The sequence below is a fragment of the Fulmarus glacialis genome, unplaced genomic scaffold (genome assembly GCF_000690835.1).
Source record: "Fulmarus glacialis isolate BGI_N327 unplaced genomic scaffold, ASM69083v1 scaffold28107, whole genome shotgun sequence".
NCBI classification, from domain to species: Eukaryota; Metazoa; Chordata; class Aves; order Procellariiformes; family Procellariidae; genus Fulmarus; species Fulmarus glacialis.
In genome coordinates, this window is record NW_009224215.1 from 2653 (window position 1) to 13026 (window position 10374).

A 10374-nucleotide genomic window follows, 5' to 3' on the forward strand; every position below is an offset into this window, starting at 1 on the left:
GCTTCGTTGGTGCCTCTGGGGAAAGCAACTCCCTCTGCAGTGGCGTGGAGAGAGCGAGTGACTTGCAGGAACACCATGGTGCTGAACAGGCCTTGGCCAGGCCAGCTAATAGGATTTATTATTTGTTGTATTTTAAATCTCTAAGTGGCAGCTGTCCAGAGAGCAGGAGAGTTTTTGATGGGGACTGTCCCCTGGGGTGGGTGTGCAGAGCATGCCAGCAGAGCTGTTGGGAACAAACCAGGCCAGCTGGAGCAGAAAGGAGAAAAGCCACCAGCCCTCCTCTTGGGCTCTGGGAGGAGGGCGGAGTGAGCCCAGCTCCAGCATGCAGCCGTTGTCCAGCCTGGCACCAAAGCACTGGCATGGCCCCAGCACCGGCAGTGTGTCTGTCCAGGCCAAGGGTGCTGGTTTAGGCTAGCACAAGGCAGGAACACACTCCTAACTGCAGTTTCACTGACCAAACCTAGCTGTGCTGTCACTGAAAGCAATTAGTCATTGCCATTTGTTTCTTCCAGCTTCTGACTTAACATTTCAGTAGCACCCAGGCCTGCTACTATATCCTGCTCCATGTTGCATGGCTGGAGCTTTGGCACTCAAAAGTGGTAAGAAATGGCAGTAGCCCTGGCCATGATGTCAGCTGGAGTTTATGGAGTGCTGCAGGTTGCGTTGGCAGGGAGAGCCTAGCTCTGGTCTGGAGTTCAGCCTCAGCCGTTGTATCCACTAGGTGGTTAACCAAACAGCAGCTACATCTTGTGGTGAACGTGATGAAGAGAGTAATTAAGGGAAGAGAGGATGACCCTGCTCCTATCTTTGGCCCCAGGAGGGACTGGAGGCGGTGTCTGTAAAGCATGTGCATGCTCCAGCTGGACTACACACCAACTCACATCATCTTTATTAACACTGGCACTCAATTTAAAGCAACAGTGCACACAGACTTGTAAAAAGCTTGCTGCAAAAGCACAAGCCACATCTTAGGTCTAAAAATGTCCCATGCAAGGAGTAGCAGAGAATGCCCAGGCCCCGGAGAGCTGCTGTAGTGTGCCCCTGGGGGCAGAGGGACAGTTACACAAGGAGGGAAGGCTCCTCCTTGTCAGCTGGGTTAGTTGAGGAAGCTGAAAGCAGCATCCTGGCTCCCAGGTTAGTTCCAGTTAGTGACAGGTGGAGGAGTCCCCTCACCCCTAGTGCCACATGTCCATCCTGCCATGCCTGGCCAGCGAGGTGGAGGCTGAAGTGCAGGAGGACCTGGCTGTCAGTGGAACTTGTACTTCCTGGCTGGTTTGAGGCTGATGTAGGTTCTCTTCATCTCTTCACTCTCAGGCTTCTTGATGTCTTTGTACCTCTCTCCCTTTGTACTCACCACCTGGTTATCGATATAGCGGATCAGCTTCTTGGGAGCCTGGAGAGGAAAGACATTAACACCAAGTGGATGGACAGCCACACTGCTAGGGAGAGGGAGGGGACAAGCAGAAGCAGAGCTGTGCTCTGGGGTGCAGGAAGACTGGAGTGGGCTGCTTTATCCATCCTTTGTGTTGGGAATCTTGGCCAAAACTGGGAAGGAAGCTGTCTGATGCGGGGGGAGCAGGAGCCATGCTAGTCAGGAATGGTAGGAACTGACAGACCCTGCAGCACCTTAGCTAAGCTAATCTTCCTTCTTTGCTGACTAGCAGGGTCTGTGAACAGTCCTGCCTTGGGACTGCCCCTTTGCTTTTTGGTCTCGCAGCCTGATTTTTAAACCTTGTAGCCAAAGGACATTCAAACTGCTGGTGAGCTGGGACTGCTCTTCTTACCTCTTTGGGAGGAGCTGGCCGATGTGTTTTCTGATCATCTGCACTATCCACCATCATGTATCTGAAACAGAAGCAGCATTTAGTGAACATGGTAACGTGCATTGCCTGGGGCTATTCACAGCTTATGTCCTTTCTCCCCTGGCTGGTTTGTGGCTGTGCAATGTGTCCTACTTGCCTAGATTGCAGATAGGAGCACTTACTGTTCCCCTCTGGACGAAACAGGCAAGAAGTGTGTCATCCTTCTGGTGAGAATCCAGCAGGATTCTCCTGGAGTAGCATCCTTGGCCGCACGTGAAGGGTATTGAAAACAGGCTGCTGAGAATGCTGCCTGCCCCTGCACAACTGAGAGAGGTGCCAAGGTCTGGTGTGCTCTGCCATTGGGGCAGCTTTGCTCCTTCTAAGCCCAAGTGATGGCAGCCAAAGGAGACAAAGGTGAGATTACAGGACCAAGCTGGCTGCTTCTGCCCTGAAGAGATGGTGTTCTTTTCACACTCCTCCTACTACTTGACTATGAAACAGGTCTGTGCTGGAAGCAACTTCATAAAAGCATCACCTCATTCCCTGTGTGACTGAAACATCAGGGTGCAAGCATTTGCTTGCTTTACTGCTGAGTCACTACTCTTGAGACTTTGGTGCTGGTTTAGCAGGTGGACAGCACATCTGACCATGACTTCTCCCTCAGTAGTTAGTATAATTGCTCCTGTGTATCTTCAGCTATGGTGATCTGCTCTCTGTACCTGTGCTTGAGTGATGTTTAAAATACAGGATGTTGCCAAAATGTCATTAAAGTGAAGTTCCCAGAAACATAACTAACAGCTGGTGCTTTTTTGTTCCCTTGCATGTCACTCTGAAATAAGCCTGCACAGGAGACAGGCAAGGACAGGGATGCTAATTCTGTCTGGATGCCATTCTGCCTTGCTTTACCTTCCCTAGCCCATCAACTGTTTATTCTGTCACTGGGGAGGATGTAAAGTGGTGGAAAAGACATGGCTGGACAGACATGTGGAATCTGCGTGCCTGCAGGAGGATACTCATGAAAGCTGAGCTCTTAAAGCAGATCGATGAAACCACACTGTGGGTTCTCCTATTGAGAATTAAATGCTTTTGGAAATGAATAAAGGTAAACCAATCTAAAGCCACTTTCATTTCCAAGAAGTCCATAGGGGGGACTTCGGAGAGGTTTCTTTAAATGCATTGAATTCACACTATCAACAACTGAGATTTAATCTTCCCAGTGTTGCTGTACAGGCAGTCTCTTAAAGATATCTTTAGCCTTGTTTGGACTGTCTCCAAGGATGGAGGTACGAATGAGTTGCTGTGGTTCTACAAGTTACCATGTGTTACCTGAGCTGCAGCATGATGTTCATGCCTTGAACCTTTAACTGGGACCTTAGCTGACAGTACTGTGATTTACGCTATACCTGTAGGAGGCTGAAACCTCACACACAGCCAGTGCTGTGACCCAGCTGGTGCAGGTAATCTGTTTCTGTGCCAGAGCTCTAAAAGAAACCCAAACCTGTTTTTTTTTTCCCCCACCTGATGATTATATTTGTGCTTAGATGTGTTCAGCTATACCCAAATCAGCTTCATGGCATCCTTACTAAGCATCATAACCCCAAGTTCTTTATAGACCACACTGTCATTCTGACCTTCCCCAAACTGCCACCTCCTCTTTTATTGGGAGCAGAATAAGGGCTTCTTTGCTGCTGGGTACTTACTTCTGTAGGATAACCTGTTTTAGTTCCTCGTGGTTGGGCGCTTTGCGGGGCCGTGCCAGTTCCTGGGAGGAGACAAGGCGAGTGCGTGAGTAGCAAACACGTGGGGTGTACAGCTACCCCCCTGCTAGCTCAGTGAGCCCAGCTGCTGGTGGAGCACTCCAGCCGCTGTGGGAAGGGGGGTGCCAGCCACAGCTCCGCTGGGGTGCTGGCTCGGCTGTGGGTATGGCCTGTACTCAGCCAAGGGAGGGAGAGGGGCTGTTGCTCTGGGTGATCCTCCTGGCTCATTGCACAGAAAGTTCCTGCAGTCAAAGCTTCTGCTTGCAGTGGACCGCCGAACGCCTGTGTGTCCCTGAGTTCTGCCCTGCTCCTTGACCCACTGCCACCCAGCTCACAGTACAGTACCTTCACACTCACACCTGCTGGGCCAACTTCCACCTTCTCCTCCACAATTAACTGCACTGCCTCCTCCAAGTTCCCCAAGGCCATGGCAAGTGCCTTCTCTGCCTGGCTCACAGTACAGGCTGGGAACATCTCCAGTAGCAGCTCCACCCCATCCTTCAAGTCATTGCCTTCCTAGTTGGAGCAAGAGACAGAGGTAAGTTGGGGATACAGTGAGGAGAGGGCTATTGAAAAGGGCCTCTCTGGTTTTGCATTGTCAGGAAATTCAGCTTGCCCTTAGCTGAAGGCTCTCTCTCCTTATAAGCGTGACTAAATCCCATTCCTGAAGCTAACAGGGGATTGTATCTTTGCAAGGACAAAGCATCACTCTTCCTTAATCTCCCCCCGAAGTAGGGCTGCTGTGAACTGGCTCATCTGTGTCGCCATACTATGTGTCTCCTTAGGAGTGAGCTTTCTGGATACCGACGCAAATGCTTGAACTCACGCTCACCTTGTGAAGTTGTATGTGCTTTGATCAGAAAGGGAAGGGACTGCTAAACACAGTGTCCTGTGGCTACATCAGAAGCAAGCGCAGCAGCAGCACTTGCTAGAAGGCTGTGGACACAGAATGATTGCGCTGCAGAGCAGTAAGAGATCAGTACTGGAGAAACAGCAAGCAGAGCATAGGGGGGGATCTGCCAGGTGCTGCATGCCTGTAGCATGGGTCATGCTGAATGGTGCTGCAGGATCAGGGCTGCTGGGCCAACAACTCAGTGCTGTATAGCTCAGTAAGTGCACAGAAGGTCATTGGGGGTGGGACCGGCATCTTCAGGACTGACACCCAGACGTGACTGCTTCCTGTGCAGATACTGCATGATAGCTGGGGAGAGAAATGGTGATCCAGCTCAAACTGTGGAGTGAGGCGAGAGGAACAGGGTGAAGCAGGGTGGAGCCTGGCTAGCGCTGCAGAGGCGTCCCCACGGTGCTGCTGTGGGATCTCTGAGGGCACTGGGACAGCCTCTCTCAACCATCGCTCTGGCTCATCCTTTCCAGTGGTTGGAAAGGATGAGACAGAGCAATGGCTCGTACTCTTCTGTCAGCACGTAATTTTCTTTTTCCACTTACTGACACAGTCTTGCTCAGGCCATACAATAGAGGAGATCACAGACACCAGTGATGCTGTGTACCAGACTATGCTGTGGTTTCTTCCAGTCAGAAAATGCCCTCAGGCGGTGCTGGTAGCCTAGTGCTGGGTGACTGTCCCCAGTGCTCCTGCTCCTCTGTGAGGTGCTCATACCTGGGCCCTGGCTCCATCTGTTGGAGTGCACAGCCTTTCCCTGTTGCAGGCTCCAGCTCCAGGCTCCTGGCTCTTGGTCAGGTCTTCAGAAGGTGCTTCGTTCCCGCTTTCCACAGCCTTTTGGCCAGGTTTTTCTTAAAGACATAGCGATTATCTCCTAAGGAACTGTCCCACTAAGGCTAGAGCTCTGTGCTTTCTGTTGGCATTAGATTGATAGTGCATCGTGTGCCAAAGCAAATCCCTGGGAAGCACTGCTGTTCCTCCTGCCCTCAGCAGGGACTGCTGCAGCTCTGCTCACACTGACCTGCAGGGAAGCAGTGCTAGCGCACGCTGGAGTGCCCGAGCACTGCATTCCCAGGCCTTACTGGGCGTGGGCTGCTTGCGAATTCAATTCTATCTGTCAACTCTCAGCCCTCTAGTGCTGTGGCTGTGGATACTTACGGTATTTTTGTTACATTTCTAAGAATTCCCTGGTGTTTGCTCTAACTTTGAACTAAGGTGTGGTTTTGATTTTAAATTTGGGAATACACTCTGGTAGTCCCCAGGCTGTATGTGAGCCAGCACATCCTGTGATCAGGTTACTCTGATGCACCTCTCTTTACAGGCTCCTTCTGTGTCACTGTAAGAAGAATTGTTTCACCTCTGTACTGTCCTCCCTAAAACTGGGATGGTGCTGTCCTTCCACACCCTGGCTACATCAGGATCCTCAAAGGGTAGGATGCAGGGGACCAGTGCAGAGCAGTAGATTTTGTCAAGTTCAAGAAAGCAGCAAGTAAGATAAAAGACAGGATTGTCTGTTCTACACTGTGTAGCTTTCTGGCAAGACTGTAGTGATGTTGCTAGATAAGCAAAATCCAGACTGGTGTGTCCTGAGAGGTTTAATATCCAGGCACTTCACCTGTCTGTTCTTTAGTGGGAAGTACCTTTGGGGCTGATTAATATAGCAATCCAGCTGATCTGTGAATGCTGAAGTTAGAAAGGGCCATTGGGATAGTGTAGTCTTCTGCAGTCCTGCATAGTGCAGGCCAGAGCACATTGTTGCTGATTTTGCATCTGTGCCAGGGTTCATGGGTGAATGGGAAGTGAGCTTTGAGGATGCTCAAAGTCTAGAAGTGATACACATAATCAGCTGGATTCTTTGTTTGATGGTGCACCTGACACAGGCTGCCTAGTGGTACTGTCGCTTAAGCAGATGGCTATCAGAGGCAGGCAGAAATACTCACTGTCAGAATTAACCTACAGCAGAATTTCAACAAGCAGCCCAGTATCTGCTATTTCTTCTTTATTACACTGGATTTGATCTCAACAGAGGTGTTGTATTCCGTATGACTCAAACCTCTCACGTGTTGATATCAAAAACCCAACTGAACATTAAAAAAAAAATTGCCCATCAATTTAGGCTACCTTATGGGATCCTAACTGTGGCAAACAAGATTGTATTTTATCCTGTGACATTGCTCAACTCCAAACACTAAGACTGAAAACACGTGCAGAATATACCTTCTTGTGCTGAGACTGTCTGTGTAACTCACCTTTGTTGCGAGCTTCACCAAGCCTTTCTGAGAGGGAGAACATCATTTCACAAACATCCCCACTGCAAGAGACAGAAGCTGTATAATTAGTGTGAGGAATAAAAGCAGTAGCCTATCCTATTTGGCTACCTCTTTATAGAAATACAAGGCTTGATGGGAAGCCAAATAAAATAAACCAGTATTTCAGATGTCCAAGAACCTACTTGCAAACTATACTGGAATTAGCATCTGTGTATTCAGGCAAAGACCGACTTAATCATAATGGCACAGATTTGGTACTAATACATCTTCAACTGGGTATAACAAAAGAATTTATGGTACTGAGGGGCTTGGGTCCAGGCCCCCAGTGCATGGCATGCACATACAAAGCAGTAACATTCACATACCTGTGGATTTCTGCAAAACCAGGGATATACGCCTCCATCATTTCCACAAAGGTGTCCATATCAAAAATCTCCTCAGAGGACTCTGGTGAGCCCAGCTCTTCCAGGACACCCGTGATATAAGAGAAGAAAACATCATCCATCCCACTGGAGACAGAGAGAACACAGGAAATGGCAGCAGGGTCAACAGGCCCATTTTTTTTCTCTCTCTCTCTTCATCCCCATTCCCCCTAACCTTGTGTCTTTCTAATAGAGCAGCAGCAGGACCTATGTGGACTGTATCTTATGCGCAGATCCCACCAGTAAAGCCAGGTAGCAGGTGGTCAGTGGTTGAGTGGGAATCATTTACGGATAAAATACTGCATGCCATCCTGCTTCCTGGGCAGCACTGAATGAAAGCCCCAGTGTGTGCCCAGAGGCTGTGCTCCTGTAGGTGCTTCAGCTGAGCTAACCAACATACTCCAAGTGCTCAAACCCTGACTTTTCTATGCTGACTGGTGTTTCAGGTGAGGTCATCAAATTCTGTCAAGTTGCAATTTCTATGGGATGCAGTGTTCTCTGCTTGCTGCTCTCCACACTTGTGTCACTGCTGCCACCAGCTGCAAAACCAGCTGCTGTGTCCAGCCTCAAGGTGGCTGTACCTCTGCATGCAGGCAGAGTTCAAAATACGGAGAGCCCTGACATAGCATTATGCTGCTCAGAAAGCCCTTGGGAGCACTGTGGAACAAAGGGAATCCCATATTCTAATGTGTACCACTGGACAGGAAATTAATCATTTTGGTCGTCAAAGCAATGACATTGCTAGATTGCAATGCTAAACGATAGTTGTTCACGCATTCCCATCAGAGCCTGTGCAAATTACCTGCATCCTGGATCTGACTTAAGGAAAAGCAACACAAAGTACAGGAAAGCTACAGAGTTCAATATAATGTGTGGAGGAACAATTAATGCAGAGTTCAAGCTAGAACAATGATATTGGATCTTCCTATCTCAACATACCTGAGGTCTGCTGCAGGGATGTGGGACTGGATGAAACGTGTCAATGTGTCTCGAATGATTCTTTCAAGCTCCATGTCTCTCTAAACCTTTTTCTCTAAAAAAGAGGATGAAAAAGAAAACTCCATGTAATTTCAAAGGCAAGAAGTAGATCAAAATATCAACAAGATCAAAAGGTAGGCATGGTATAGCCAAGTGTGCTCTTCCCATCCGAACAATTCACAAACTCCTCCAATGTGTTTTGTCATCCCTGGGTAAAAGCAGGCAAAGATATCCACAAAAAGCAGCAGTATGAGGATCCATGGGAAATACCAGCCCAAAGCAGCCCAATATCTTGGGCCTCTTCTGGTTGTGTTGATGCTGGCAGTATGCAGCTGTACTGTACATTTAAATTGTCCCCTCCAGGAAGCAAAGCTGGAAATGCAGATGTGTCCAGCTGCAGGACCTGGGACACCTCCCAAGCTGGAACGTTGTGCTGTCTGGCAAGGAAGCAGCGGGTAGTGGGTTTGCATGCTCAGTGCGGAAAGGGGTGCACCTTCCAGCTAAAAGCATTCACAGTGATGCTTGGACTCAGGAACAAGTGGGAAGAAGGATAATGTCTCCTAAAGAAAGGACAACCTAGAGCGTATTTCACAGGGAAATACCAAGCAGGGCACAGACAACTAGTCTGCCAGCCAAAATACCAAAGGTCTCCACAGGTCAGGCACAGACTGCCAGTGGAATCCTGCCCAAACAGGAGCCTGTTGTTGTGCTCGGTAAATGAGCCATTCTGCAGTTGATGCAGCTGCAACAAGGGGCGCTTGATAACCCAAAACTCAGGGGAGTTCTAAGAATCACAGAGCTCCTACAGAAGCAATGGCAGAAGGGGGCTGCCCATAGCCCTCCTTCAGCTGTCAGTACTGGGCCTGGACTGAATCGGGTGGAGAAAAGCCATTCCTTAACCATTCCTTCCCCCTGGGATCTATAAAGCTGCTGGGTGGACAAACTCCTGGTGTAAGCACTGAGTTCTTCCAAGGAAGGAAACTAGCCCTGCATATAGAGAAACTGATGTAGTCATCAGCCAGAGAGCTTCCAAAGGTCATCATGCTCCCACCAGCGCGGCTCCCTCATTCCAACCACACCAGGACCTGACCCAGTCTGTTTGTCACAGAACTCGTGGAGCAGTCGAGTGGGTTGCCGAGAGACAATTCCTGTCTTCCTATGGGAATCAAAAAGGTTTGGCATTTCCCAAGATGAGACTTCCAGAGCTAGCAGGATATAAACAAAACCACCCCATGGCACTCAGCACTCCTCTTGCAGGACCTAGAGAGAACCAAAGCCCAGCAGCCTGCTGGCAGGTCCATCTGCAGTCTCGGGGCCCATTCAAGCTCTGCGCTGCACTTGGCCACCATTGCAGGTGCAAAGAGCACACATGCACTCCTCTCCTTTGTGGCTGGCCAGAGGAGCACACCCAAGCCAGCCAGACCTGCCTCTGGCTATGGTGACACTCAGGCTCTAGGCATTTGACTCTTGATATTGAGGGAGAAAGCTGTGACACAGGTTTATGCAAAAGTGCTCTGCTGGGTATATGGCATCCCACACTGCATCTCCCTGCAGTGATTCCCCATTAAATATTCCCAGTCTGTGCTCTTCTACTCTTCAGGGTTTTGAACGAATACAGGTTTTGCTACCTGAAGGACCATCTCTTACTGAATCCCTGTGTCAGGGCCATTCCCTTGGGGCAGTAGGGAGACAAATACGGAAAGATCTTCACAGCAGCGAGACACGAACAGTGAGCCATATTCATATAAAAGAACTGCCCCAATTTTCACTGTGTTCAAAGCTAAACACAAAAGCCATCTAATCACCTAACTTTCCTGCAGCTACTGTTAGTATCAACCCTCCCGCTGATCTAGATCCAGTAACTAAAAAAGAAACCATCTTTATATGTGCCTCTCACCTGGGGCAATGAACAATGAGTTGAAAATGCTGTATCACTATATGACCAACATACATGTATTCAAACACAGCACGTGCAGAAACAGCCAGGGGAAGGCATAATCAGAAAGGATTATTTGTTTCCTGTTTCTGTTTTAAGCTAAAAAGTTTCTTTGTCTCCTGTAATTTCAATTAGAAAATTCCCATTTCACAGCATTAGAGGAAAACAACAGCCCAGACTTTTTCAGGTAGGAGCTCTTCATGCAAAACACCCCAAGTGAGCTTCTGAGCTCCTTTTATTTTTCAGCCTCACAAGGATCCTTTGTTTGCATTTTTCTCACTTTTGCAGATGGCCTGCAAGTGTGGAAG

General features: G+C 48.9%; 1 protein-coding gene across 1 annotated transcript; it reads right to left on the reverse strand.

The window, feature by feature from the left end:
* Positions 1-864: 864 nt before the first annotated feature.
* Positions 865-8185, reverse strand: CUEDC2 (CUE domain containing 2). The gene is made up of 8 exons (XM_009582095.1): positions 8092-8185; positions 7096-7239; positions 6710-6771; positions 5178-5311; positions 3905-4075; positions 3503-3564; positions 1785-1845; positions 865-1393 (listed from the first exon to the last, which is right to left on the reverse strand). The coding sequence occupies exons 1-8, from the start codon at positions 8163-8165 to the stop codon at positions 1247-1249; spliced, it is 855 nt and encodes a 284-aa protein (XP_009580390.1). The 5' UTR covers positions 8166-8185; the 3' UTR covers positions 865-1246.
* Positions 8186-10374: the final 2189 nt, after the last annotated feature.